At 44.2% G+C, this 14,218-nt stretch overlaps 1 protein-coding gene across 5 annotated transcripts in view; it reads right to left on the bottom strand.

Moving 5' to 3' along the window:
• The window catches only part of SNX25 (sorting nexin 25), a 97,926-nt gene that overhangs the window by 40,081 nt on the left and 43,627 nt on the right, over window positions 1–14,218 (bottom strand). For all 5 annotated transcript variants that reach the window (XM_060407059.1, XM_027962727.2, XM_027962729.2 and 2 more), the window contains exon 6: window positions 368–438. In XM_060407059.1, the coding sequence (XP_060263042.1) occupies window positions 368–438 (71 nt within the window). The remainder of the gene's footprint in view (window positions 1–367; window positions 439–14,218) is intronic.

Genomic DNA, 14,218 nt, shown 5'->3' with positions numbered 1-14,218 from the left:
ACTGCACTCTCTCTAAAACAGAGCTCTCCAAAAACTAACAAAACAATTCTATTTGGGGGGAGCCTTTTAATATGAGAAAAAACTATGAAATTACGTTTAGTACGTAAACAGAACAGCAGGATGATTCTACCCGCTGACTTCAATATTCTAAAAATTATCAACACAAAGTTTATCAGGGAACACAGAACTACAAAGGTTTTTGTTAGGATGAAATCATACTTACTTTCTTTTGCTGATATAGCAATATTTTAACACATCTGAAATACTTAAGTGTATACATGTCAAAACTCTGACAGGAGAGATAAGATGGGGAACTAGACCCAGGACCTTCGGGACGTAAAAGCAAAGAAAATGAACTGGTTCTTACCTTTGTGCCTCTTCAGCTGCGGGAAGCTGCTGATTGTTGTTGCCTGGATTATCTCCACTACAATTTGATACCTGAGGATCGGAAAGAGAGAACAATTAAAGATGGAACAGGAAGGAAAGACTATTTTCAGGGAGAATTTCAGACTCTGTTTGTAGTGATCCACTGTAACACGGTGAATCCTGCCTAAGCATCCTGAAAACCATCCAACAGGGATGAAGTCAGCGGGCTGGGTGCTGTGCCATGGGCTCCTCATTCCTGAGGCCTGAATGCAAGAGTCGTGAGCGTACCCCCACCTCCTTTCCCTGTACAGAAGCATTCCCGCCTGCCTCCCGACTCAAGAGGGAAACCCTGAGGTCATGAGCGACTCCTCCCCCTCCTTCACCCCCCACCAGAGCCCTCCCCGACACTGGTCACCAGAGCCCTACTGATTCCACCTCCTAGACCTGCACTGTCCAGGAAGGTGACCATGAGCCCTCCCCGACACTGGTCACCAGAGCCCTACTGATTCCACCTCCTAGACCTGCACTGCCCAGGAAGGTGACCATGAGCCCTCCCCGACACTGGTCACCAGAGCCCTACTGATTCTACCTCCTAGACCTGCACTGTCCAGGAAGGTGACCATGAGCCCCCCCCGTGGGCTACTTAAATCACAATTTTAGTTCCTCATTGCACCATCCACACTTGAAGTGCTGAGCCGCCTCACGGACCTCATAAACCACAGTGGACTGTGCAGATAGCACACTTCCATCTATAACCTTTACTAGAGGTAACACTTAGGGAATACTCCATCATTATAAGATATGGTGGTTCACGGGACGTTTTCCCCCAGGACCTGGGATTGTGTCAACGTGAGGAAGCTGTGGGTGACAGACGGCTCCAGGAATATGTATGTGTGACTGAGAACACCTCTGCTTCAGGAAAAAGAAAACCTTACATTTTTAGACCAAGTATAATCCTAGAACGATGGCTATTTTGAGCACGTTCATGTCAGGTAGGTTATAAACCCAAGTTCTCAGGGGCTATTCAATTATTATTAAGTATTTCCCTAATGAAACTCATCAATCCTGAGTGTTTCTCAGCCCTTAATTATACTAAGAACTTGCTCATAATAAAACTATGTAACATTAACTCTTTATCAGAACACAATCTTAGCAGCATTTTAAGATTTAATGCTACATCTGGCTGGCTTTTTTTTTTTTTTTAACCCCACCACCTGGCTTGCTGGATCCTCATCCCCCAGCCAGAGGTTGAACTCAGGCCTACGGCAGTGAAAGCCCCGAGTCCTTAACCCCTGGGCTGCCAGGGAGTTCCCTTGGCTGGCTTTTAGAGCACAAAATATGTTCTGCTTTTCAACTAATACCTGGATGACTCGAATTCATCAGTTATAGCTCTTCATGGGTTCAGATTCACATCTTTTTATTTATTCCTTTGCGTCATATGAATATCGATGCTACCCCACCCCTCAGAGAACGGGCTGGCAGGAGCGCTGGCTAGCGGTCGCCTGTGGCAGACTGCCGGTTGCCAACACCCTTCATCTCCTTCTTCCCCACTAACTGGATCACGCTGATCGGGGCAAGCAAGGCCCCAGACAAAAATGCTAACCTTCTTCCAAGCAGTTAGGGACAGCCATCTGCAATAGTTTTAGCCGACGAGACATGAGCAGAACTGGCCGGGAAGGGGTTCCAGGAAGGCTTCCTACAGGGGTGGACTCCACGGGAAGGCCCCTTCGTCTTTTGTCCCTGACTTTCCTTAGTTCTCCTGCCTGGGACAAGGACGCAGCGGGACAGAGGCGCAGCACCCCCAAGGATGAAAGCCACGCGTTGATGGGAGAAGATGGGAGGAGCTCAGGTGTCCAGAGACACCACTAAGCCATGACTGCAGCCCTGGCCTGGCCATCTCAGGACTTTCTGGTATTGAGGGTCATAAAGCCCTGACTTGTTCAAGTAACCGTGTCTCGTGGCCAAATGCCACCTGACTGGCAGAGAACTTTCTGAAGTCTCTGTACATGGAGAAGTTATCTCCAGGCTGAACACACACTTGGGTGATGTTCTGCAAAAGGAAGCGTTGCTAGGACATTAGTGACCATCACAGTTGTGGGATAGAGCCACCTGCATGCCTTCATTAATGGTAAAACACAAAGACAGTTTTTCATGTGATTTTTCCCGCCAGCTACTGAACAGATGAGGGAACAGCTTATAAGAAGCAAACACAAACCTGGAATCATCAAAGTCTAACACTCCCTAACCAAGCCTTTATTTTAACCTTGGACTTAGGTTCTACAAGCAGAAAGCACTGACTTTTTCCAGGCAACTCAAATGCATGTCACCAAACTCTATAGGTTTGTTGTAGCAACTTCTACAAAGAAAAAGCACAAGAATAATTTATGTGGTCAATATGCTTTCATTAAACAAACACTTGTTAATCATTTCCTAGGTTCCAGACACACAGAAGTAACACCAGTATGGTGTCTGCTTTCAGAAAGCTCCAGGGATATATCAGACGGAGAAAACAGCCTATAATATCTGTAATTATGAAGACTACATAATAGATTTTAATGATTCTAAAATGCAAAATGGCAGGTATATTTATGATTGCAGGTATCTAAATATGTGGGTCTATGAACCAGGGCTACAATGCAAAACAGAGATATAAAGGAAAGAACAACTGCATTAAAGTGGTAGAATTATAAGTCATCTTAAAACTGTTCCCAAACTACTTCCCTATCTGAGCCAGTTCACACTAGACATACCTTCCTTCCTGCACAATAAGCTTTCCTCCCCTCTCCATTTCCACACGAGCCCCATCATTTCTATCCTGTAGGCTCGAAATACCATCTTTGATATCCGCCCTCCCGTAAATATGAATCTCCAAGTCCTGAATCTTTAAACAAGTTCCTCTCGTCCTCTTCCTCTAGACACCACCCTTCTTATCCATGGGTCAGCTGCATTAGCTGGATGGCCTGTTTCCTTCATGTCAACCTATCTCCCACCCAACCCACGCTGTGCAGCGCTGTCAAAGCCCCTTCCTCAAGGACCACTCTCAGCTCCTCCTCCTCCAGGGAGGCCCCTGGAGGGTTTGAGCCTCCTCCCCAGAAGAGGACCCCTCTGCTCCAGCCTGTGGGTTCCTCAGCAACCGGCGCTGGCCCCCTCGCTCAATCCCCATAGAAACCTGAAGTGAAGTCAGGATGGCTTCCACACAGCTCTCCTCAAACTGTAGCCACTTGCCAGGTTTTGGCTTATGCTGTTTCCTTCTGAAAACAACCTCCCTTTTTGACCACCTAATCAGATCTTGCATATATTATTTCTTCCCTCAGGTTATCCTCAATCCCTCTCATTCACATCAACATTTCTCCTCTCTGAAATCCTAAATTACTTCTGCTCTATAATATCACCCATTTATCTACTATTTTCCACAAAGAATCTTGCGAATAAGTAAGCCAGAAAGAAAAACACCGATACAGTATACTAACACATATATATGGAATTTAGAAAGATGGCAATGACGACCCTGTATGCAAGACAGCAAAAAAGACACAGATGTGTATAGCGGACTTTTGGACTCAGAGGGAGAGGGAGAGGGTGGGATGATTTGGGAAAATGGCACTGAAACATGTATACTATCATGTAAGAATCGAATCACCAGTCTATGTCCGATGCAGGATACAGCATGCTTGGGGCTGGTGCACGGGGATGACCCAGAGGGATGTTGTGGGGAGGGAGGTGGGAGGGGGTTCATGTTTGGGATCGCATGTACACCCATGGTCGATTCATGTCAATGTATGGCAAAACCAATACAGTACTGTAAAGTAAAATAAAGTAAAAATAAAAAGTTAAAAAAAAAAAAAGAAAAGAAAACGGTGTGTTTGGGGCTTTCGGGGCCTCGCCCTTCTTTTTAACATGGTAACAAGTCTTATACTTAAATGTAAGCAGTGAGCTTAATGCCATCTGAGGAAGAAGTGTGTTCAAACGAATCCACAGAATTCTAAAGTAATACCAGCTAACAGATTCCTTTCATCAGGTACCAGGTACCTAACTAAATACTTTATTTTACATTATCTCATTTAATTCTCACAAGGTACTATAATGAACCCCACACTACACAAGGAGAAACTGGAGTTCAGGGGGATTAAGAAATCTATACAATATTAACGCATATTTATGGAATTTAGAAAGATGGTAATGATGACCCTATATGTGAGATAGCAAAAGAGACACAGATGTAAACAACAGACTTTTGGACCCTGTGGGAGAAGGCGAGGGTGGGATGATTTGAGAGAATAGCACTGAAACAAGTATATTTGCATATGTGAAACAGACAGCCAGTCCAGGTTCAACACATGAGACAGCGTGCTCAGGGCTGGTGCACTGGGATGACCCTGAAGGATGGGATGGGGAGGGAGGTGGGAAGGGGGTTCAGCATGGGGAACACATGTACACCCATGGCTGATTCATGTCAATGTATGGCTAAAACCATTACAATATTATAAAGTAATTAGCCTCCAATTAAAATAAATAAATTAACCAAAAAAAATCTATACAAGGTCTCAGTGCTTTTAAGTATAAGTAAAGCCTAAAACAAAAATATTGGAGACTAAAACAAAACTGTAGGTTTGTCTGTGGAAAAAGATATGCTGTTTTTATCTCCAACTAGATCAGGAGCCTTAAGAAAATAGGGACTGAGTCCTGAATTCTTCAACCGAGCCTAACTTGGCAGTAAATATTTCGGAGTGCCAGGGACGGGGTGTGTGTGTCCCCTGCAAAAGTCACAGGTGAAGCCTAAACCCCAGTGTCATGGTGTTTGGAGGCAGGACCTCTGAAAGGTCATTAGGTCTCAAGGGTGGTCCATGCCCATATTAAAGAGACCCCAGAGAGCTCTCTCCACCTCGTAAGGACAGAGCAAGAAGACTACTGTTGAACCAAGAAGCAAGACCCTCACCAGACACCCAGTCTGACTACCAGCGGCTCGATCTCAGACCCTCCAAATTCCAGAACTGGGAGAAAGAAACGTTTGTTCTTTGAGCCCCCCATTCTATGGTTTATTTGTGATAGTGGTCCAAACCAAAGAGCTAAATTCCTAAGTGTTAACATCTGTAACAGTTAACAGGTGCACGTAACATCCTGAACAATCTGTTCTCTGGGTGTTCTCAGTGATTCACACTACGGAACAAATAATTCATCAGTGGTACTGAGATAATACATGCCATCTAAGGAAGAGGCATGTTCAAAGAAGTCCACAGAATTCTAAAGTAACATCAGCTAACTGACTCCTTTGATCAGGTACCAGGTACCTAATTAAATACTTTACACTACCTCATTTAATCCTCACAAGGTACTGTAATGAACCCCACACTACAGAGGGAGAAACTAGAGTTCAGGGGAATTAAGAAGTCTATACAAGGTTTCACTGCTTTTAAGTAGAAGAACCAGCATGATAACCTGGGGCTTGATGATGCTAAAGCTCAAGCTCTTAGCCATTTTCCAGCTTCCCTAAAATTCAACAGGTTAGTGTTTAGCATGTCTAAGGCCCTTCACAGCTTATCAGCACAGCCAAGGCCAGACCATCTTTCCAGCCAAACTGCCTTCCACATCCCTCTCGGGTACCATTTTCCGGGCAAACCAGGCCACATGCAACACTCCAAACACACTCCAGCTCTTTCCTACCAGCCGGGCTCTGCTTCGTTTCTTCTTCCTCCTACACCTCACCTCGCCTCTTCACCTGCTGAAATCCTAATCACTCCAAAACATTCAAGCCTCAGCCAACTCCTCTCTGAAGCTTCCTAGATCCCGCTCACCTACAGCAGGAAATATGTGCTCCTACCCACTTCTTTAGCTCTTCCCACTCTACTTCTGGCCTGACTGTCTTACTTCACATTTAGTGATTTACATCCACAAGGGTCTCCTGTTTTGAACAGCAAACACCCTGATGACAGGGGAAAGAATCGAGGGTCCAGAGTCAATTCATCTTTACAGATACCAGACCCTCCTCACATGGTGCCCAGCACACAGGAGGCACCTGAAGATGCTGACTGAATCTGCGGAACTCACTTTCACTTGATACCAAAAGGCAAAGCAGGAAAGGAAGGACTTTTCATTCCGAATGCTGGCCAAGGCTGATGGCACAGCCTTGCTGGTTGTCTGAGGAGCTATCATGGGGTACCTGGCACTCACTTGGCTCGTCCCCTCCAGAGAATGACACAGCCTTGCTGGTGCCAAGTTCAGTTCAACCACTGGGAGGACTATTATTTGTAGGCTTCCTCTTGATCAGAAGAGCAGATTGTTAGTATCTCTTTTTCCAAAATGATGATGTAAACTCAAGTCTTAGGAGGAAGCAGTATAGTAAGAATTCAGCTCTTTCTAATCCTCGCAAGGTCCTACCCAGAGCATCTTTGTCTCAAGGATAATGAAAAAGTCACCCAAAGCTTGCTGGTGCCTGCTACTGAGTCGCCACCTCACCTCCCTTCACTTTTTTACACTTAGCTAAATTAATAAAGACTTAGACCAACATTATTTGTATAAACTCTCCCCAACGACCTTAATCTCGCCTGAATGCTACACAGTCCTTCAAAACGCGTGCTCGGTCACTCAGTCGTGTCTGACTCTTTGTGGCCCTGTGGACTGTAGCCCTCCAGCTCCTCTGTCCATGGGATTTCCCAGGCAAGAATACTGAGTGGGTTGCCATTTCCTGCTCCAAGGGATCTTCCCGACCCAGGGACTGAACCTGTGTCTCTTGCGTCTCCTGCACTGGCAGGAGGACTCTTGACCACTTGCACTACTTGGGAAGCACCAGCCTTCAAAATAATTACCTTGGAAATCAACACTTTCTACTATCAAATGTTCAGAATAGCTTTGGGATCCTATCAGACTTGATTTCAAAATTATTTAGAAGCCAAACCAAAAAAATTAGTCTCTCCACTTCATTAGGCACATCCTTGAAATATGACTTTAGAGCTGTCTTGGGAGGGTACATGCTGCAACATCTTAGGAGAGTCAAAGGCTGTGGACACATTCAGGTGTACAACATGGTACATGGTTTAAAATACCATCTTATATTAAAATGAGCAAGGTTCTACCATGGAACAGAATACCATATACATACAAATGTTTTAAGAAGAAAATCAGAAATTTTAAAGTAGTGTTTCAGAACTGCCACAGGCTACTCTGTACTAGGCTAGGGATAATGTTTCCATTACAGAGACTTCACGTAAAATGTTTAAAAAATGAAGCCATGGCGATTTCTGCTAGCTAAGCTGGCGCCATCTCCCATGTCCATGACACTACCAAGGTCTGCTGGATAATTTAGAAAGTATATCAGAGTAGTTAAGAATGTGAGCTTTGCGGACTTCTCTGGTGTCCAATGGCTAAGACTCTGTGCTCCCAATGCAAGAACCTGGGTTCGGTCCCTGGTCAGGGAACTAGATCCCACAGCCAAATATTAATATAAAATATAAAATATAAAGAACGTGAGCTCTGGCACCAGATGGGCTTTGTTCAAATGCTGCTTTCAATGCTTACACTGTCACCCTGGGAAAATTTTTCAAGCTTTTAAAACTCAAGAGTCCTCATTTGTAAAAAGAGGAATAGCAGCATTTTTCCTCATAGGATTTTTATGAAGTTACATGAGAGAACGTAAAATATCTGGAACTGCATCTGCCTCACAGTGAGAGTTTAACAATTATTACAATTATTGTCCTTTAACACTGCTGCTGACGCTTTAGATGTGTGTTGTTTAGGGGGATGGTGTGTGTGTGCTTGTAAAATATATATAGAAGCCATTTTATAATAAGTAACCTCACTTTTTTTTTTTTTTCCTATGAGAGTCTCAGCCTGACCACCAGGGTCATTATAGTCCCAGAACATCAGGCTTCCTGACCCACTGCTAGGAACAAGAGGAACCATGCGGCACCTCCCCAAAGAAAAAGATAAAAGTTACCATAGGATTCTGGGGAAAGGCAGGGTGTGGATGAAATGTAAATGAAGCAGTGCTGTGACAAGCTCAAAGCAGGGCTTGTAAAAGGGTCAATTTCAGATGAACCCAGGGCCCTACTGCCTTGGGAACTACAAAGTTAAGGTCCGTGTAGGATGCTGAGTCCAGAAACCCATATCTGCAACTCTGGGTTAAAATGGGGCTGCTGCTCTGTGTCAAAGTGACTGATACCCTCCAGGCAAGAATAGGACGTGTCATTCCTACTGATGTAATTTCAGGCAGCAAAGTTTCTGATAAAATTTAGGGAGGCATGCTTTTCAGTGAATAAGAGAGCAGGGGTTGCTCAGAAGGGAGTATCATCATGACATATTACAGGTGTAGTTGGAAGAAATACTATTTCCTGTTAACTTGGTAGCTGGTTTTAGTGTCTGCTCCCACCAGCTTGATAAATGGACAGGCAGATTTTACTTTCTCGGTCTGAGCCAATTTTTACTTTCTCTGAAGTAACATAACGCTCTTTCAAGAAAATGAGAAAGTACACAAACTACGGAATTCAAAGTTAACTGCTATTAACATGTGGTATCTTTGTAACATTTTTTCTATGCAAACATGATTTTCTGTTTTACAAGATGGAATTTTTGCTATAAATACTGGCTTCAAACCTGTTTTTAGGATTTATTTATTATTTATTTATTTATTGGGCTGCACAGGTCTTATCTGCAGCGTATGGGATCAACTTCCCTGACCTGGAATCAAACTCAGGTCCCCTGCATCGGGAGCTGGGAGTCTAAGCTATTGGACCACCAGGGAAGTTCTCTATAATTTATAAATCTAAAGTTCAGTTCAGCTCAGACGCTCAGTCATGTCGGACTCTTTGCAACCCCATGGACTGCAGCATGCCAGGCTTCCCTGTCCATCACCAACTCTTGGAGCTTACTCAAACTCATGTCCATTGAGTAGTGATGTCATCCAACCATCTCATCCTCTGTCATCGCCTTCTCCTCCTGCCTTCAATTTTTCCCAGCATCAGGGTCTCTTCTAATCAATCTTTTCTTTGCATCAGGTGGCCAAAGTATTGGAGTTTCAGCTTTAGCATCAGTCCTTCCAATGAATATTCAGGACTGATTTCCTTTAGGACTGACTGGTTTGATCTCTTTGCAGTACAATAGTTACTGTCTCCCAATAGTATTAAATATTCTGTTTCCACACTGTTATTATATGGCAATCCACTGTACAGGTGAGCCAAAATCTTTTTAACCGACCCTTATTGTTAGATGTTTTTAATTATCTCAAGCATTTCTCTATTTTAAATAAAATTACAAGAAACATTCTTGGAGAAATCTTTTCTTATATTCCTGATTATTTTCTTAACATAAATTCTTATGAATAGTCAATCTGTCTTAAAGAATGCATATTTTGTGCCCTGTTGCTCAGATTATAAAAGCTGTAACAGAAAGGACATAATTTCAACCCGCAGGACACTCTTGATAACATACTAGGTGTCAAATTTTTAATCTTCACTAATATTATGAACAAAGAGAAGTATCTAATTTTAGCTTTTTGGCCTGAGTACTACTGAGGATGACAACAAGCTCCTGAGCTATCTTTCCAGGAGGTATATTCAATGGTCTTAAGCAGGAAGTACCCAGAGCTATAGCACAAACAGGGGAAATTTTCAGTTAAGATTCAGGAGAAAGAGGCATTTTTTTCCCCCCACTTTTCCAGTGTGCAGAAGGTGGCTGATTTCACCGAGAGTCCAAGGCACGTTTTCCCAGCCTTTTCCCACTCGCAGCACACACAGCGAGTGACAGTATCTGATCAGGACATGGGGTGACCACCATCCCGGCCACCTCATGCGCTTAGGGCACCCTCATCCCTGCACACCCACACATTGTGCTCTAGTCATACTAGCTAGAAAGTTCTGCACCAGAGCAGCCTGAGGAATCCAGAGTGTATGTAAACACACACACACACACACTTCATGTTATATATACAGAAAATAATCTGGAAATGTACATGTCAAGTAGTCGTAGTTTTTATCTGTCTGCAATAAGTAATTTCTATTTTCTTAATCTTGTATCTTTTAATCTTCCTAAAATAACGACTGTACATTCATTTGCTAGTTTCCAGAGTCTCCAGAAATTGCACGTTACAGGAGCAGCCAAAGCTCTGTCACGCTGGCCAGCGGGTGCCCTTGAGTTAACCTCAAGAGTGCCAAAGGTTTCCTCTGCCGCCAGTATCTCATTTCTACCTGTCTTCCTCATATTTTTATGACATTAATACTGTTATAAAGTATTTACAGATGTATTTATAGCACCACTGCTATACGTTCCATTCCCAATTCTTATATAAAGCATTTTCATTGAGAATGTCTCCCACGTATCACCTTCAGTTGCCTAGTTTTATCTTTTATACCAAAAACGTCCTAATGACTTTTCATACGTTTTGAACCAAGTTTTTCTGCAATAAGATATACTGTGTCACGTCATCACCTCCATTAATCATGTCCAAGTCAGGACCTGATAGTGTTCCTCCTCCTTCTGACAACTGTTATTTTTTCAGCTCTTACCTGGAACCTAGCATGCCCTGCCTCACATGCGTTATCTCATTTAATTATCATGACAACCCTAGGCAACAGGAACTATTTTCTCTGTTTCACAGTTAAGACTGAGGCTCAGCGTGGAAGCGACTTGCCTCCGGGCATGCATGCGGCAAGCAGTGAAGCCACAGTGCAAGCCAGGTCAGTGAAATCCAGGCCTGTCAGACCCCTGAGCCGGTGCTGGTGGCCAGGGTCTGCCTCGATGCTTCACAAGACGTTGACCTCTTACACTGTTAACACTCATCTGCCTTTAGAAGAACTGCATTAAGTGCAGGACATCGAAAGACAGGACATGCGTGGCCTCGACTTACTCGCTGCAGGGCTGGAGTCAGCCCGCCAGTCCTGGAGAGCCGGCTGCTGCGTTTCAGGAATTAAGCCCACCATTATTAAAATTACACAAAGTCATGCACGGATGTAAAAGCTGGACTATAAAGAAAGCTGAGCACTGAAGAAATGATGCTTTTGAACTGCGCTGCTGGAAAAGACTCTTGACAAGTCCCTTGGACTGCATGGAGATCCAACCAGTCCATCCTAAAGGAGATCAGTCCTGAATATTCATTGGAAGGACTGATGCTGAAGCTGAAGCTCCAATACTTTGGCCATCTGACGCGAAGAGCTGACTCATTTGAAAAGACCCTGATGATGGGAAAGATTGAAGGTGGGAAAAGAAGGGGACAACAGAGGATGAGATGGCTGGATGGCATCACCAACTCGAGGGACATGAGTTTGGGTAAACTCCGGATGTTGGTGATGGACAGGGAGGCCTGGTGTGCTGCAGTCCATGGGGTCGCAAAGAGTCAGACACCACTGAGCGACTGCACTGACTGAACTGACCATATTTTTTAGGATTGAAAGTACTCAAAACTGACTGGTTCCTAATGATTTCATTGATTTCTTATCTCTGTGGGAGGTTCTTTATACCCACTGGGTCAATGTACTGGAAATGCTACATGAACACATACTCTGTGGGTCTCCTCCCAGCTCCGCATGTGCTGACATCATGCTGGTGGCTTTCCACCGGCCGTGCTGGCAGTGTGGACACTAGGGGAACCGCCAGATGCTGCAAGTCAGGGCTAAGAAAAACCCTCCCGCCACAGAAACCAGATGCTCACAAGGACCAGCAATCCACCTCCACCAGCCTTCACCACTCTTCACTACTCGTAAATCACAAGTTCTTTTGTTCCCACAATCATCTGTAAAAAAATTTTTGTTTTGGTTTTTTGCGCCACACTGCGTGGCATGTGGGACCCTAGCTCCTCTGACCAGGGGTTGAACCTCCTGCAGTGGAAGGGTGGAGTCTTAACCACTGGATGGCAGGGAAGGTCTGTGAGCACCACGATGTTTGTCTCTGTTTTGTTTTGTTTTTAACGAGACAGGCAGTACCCACAGACCTCACCCTACTCTCAAACCCTTCATGTTTAAAGTCCGAGAAGCTCCACCCCTGGCCTCTCTCCATCTGTCTCTCAGTCCTCTCCTCCCGAGACGAAGAGGCTTTTCATGTGATCACAGAGGAGGAGGAACTGGGCAAGTGCCGTGCTGCCCTCCCGTGCCCTTTCCTCTCAGGGGCATGTGTTCCTGCCTCCGGGAACCACATCCCTGTGGCAAGTGGACCACGCCCGCCAGGGATGAGCAGGCACAAGGAGAGGGACTCCAGTCCGGCAGCGCTGGGCAGGAAAGAATGTCTCATGCTGAAACTGAGTTTTAGCCAGTGTGCTGCCCACATATGTAAACCATGGTCTCCATGATCCATCAGTAATAAAAGTGACACTGAGGTCTTCATTTGCCCTATGCCTTTACCCGAAGATGGATCAGATTTCAAGATAGACAAGACCATTGCTATCGATGTTGTTGTTCAGTTGCTCAGTCATGTCTGACTCTTTGCAACACCATGGACTGCAGCACACCAGGCTTCCCTGTCCTTCCCTATCTCCTGGAGTTTGCTCAAACTCATGTCCACCGAGTCAGCTGTATTATCCAACTGTCTCATCCTCTGTTGTCCCCTTCTCCTCCCACCTTCAATCTTTCCCAGCATCAGGGTCTTTTCCAATGAGTCAGCTCTTCATATCAGGTGGCCAAAGTATTGGAGCTTCAGCTTCAGCATCAATCCTTACAATGAACATTCAGGGTTGATTTCCTTTAGGATGGACTGGTTTGACTTCCGTGCTGTCCAAGGGACTCTCGAGAGCCTTCTACAGCACCACAGTTTGAAAGCATCAATTCTTCAGCACTTAGCCTTCTTTATGGTCCAACTCTCACATCCGAAAAGGATTACTGGAAAAACCAAAGCGTTGACTAGATGGGCCTGATCACGACAGCTCCTCAAACCCTAAGATGAAATGCCATATCCTCACAGGCCTTGAGGAGCTGCCCAGTCTTCATAATCATATTAAGTCCACCTGTAAGCCTTGGTCTAGTGATTACAAACAGTAACAATACTAGTACCAGCTAACAATTAGAAATACACAGGTCTTGGGCCAAGTGCTTTACATAAACTGACTTGGAGTTCTGTCATTCGTAAAGCAGAGAACACTTACCCACAACTAACCCAGCGCCAGAGCTGCTCCAAACACAAGCACATAAGAGATCCTTACTTTCAGCGACAGCATCAACTTCACACCAAAATCCCCCTTCTCATGTCACATTTTAATTGCTGCCAACACTTAATCTTGCCTCCTAAATAAAAATAACTTGTGCCCTGGGATATGTTTAACCCTGCCTCAGTGCCCTCTGCTATTTCTCAGACATTGGAAGCAATTATATTCTCAAGTCAGTGCACTTTTATTTTTTCATAAAACTGAGAGATCTTTTAGACATTTTCATAGGCAGTCTCGCATTTTAATGTGTTTTTTAAAACTGAATTTATATTCATTTATTCTTTCCATAAAGATTTGCCAGGCCTCTGTTTTACAGGTTGCATTTCCATCTCCCTGTCCGCCCACACGAGCCTTCCTTAGCGGTTTACACATGCTCACTGATTTCTGACACACTGCAATGGGTTGTCTTAAGTATGCTTGACTTCTTTTTTTCATGTTCCTCAATAACGTGACCGTATCTACTGCTCAAGATTCACATTTTCAGAATCCTGTTCAAAACACTAAACATTCAAATAATTTGAATTTTTCCACACAGCAGCATGAGATTTTAAGAATTTTATTATTTTTAATATTTTATCTTCATGTGCAGATGTACCTAAACTGATTCAGAGTTGAAAAATCCAATGCATTATGATAGCCAAAGAAAAAATAATTAGAAACCCTCTCAGTAACCCATGCTAATGTTAGTCACGCTCTCTTCAGTTAATCCAGTTAGGCCCACTGCCTCTTGCTTTA

This window comes from Ovis aries, chromosome 26, assembly GCF_016772045.2.
Source record: "Ovis aries strain OAR_USU_Benz2616 breed Rambouillet chromosome 26, ARS-UI_Ramb_v3.0, whole genome shotgun sequence".
In the NCBI taxonomy this organism is placed as follows: domain Eukaryota; kingdom Metazoa; phylum Chordata; class Mammalia; order Artiodactyla; family Bovidae; genus Ovis; species Ovis aries.
The sequence above is the reverse complement of the archived record's forward strand: the minus strand, read 5'-3'. Positions and strand labels throughout refer to the sequence as shown.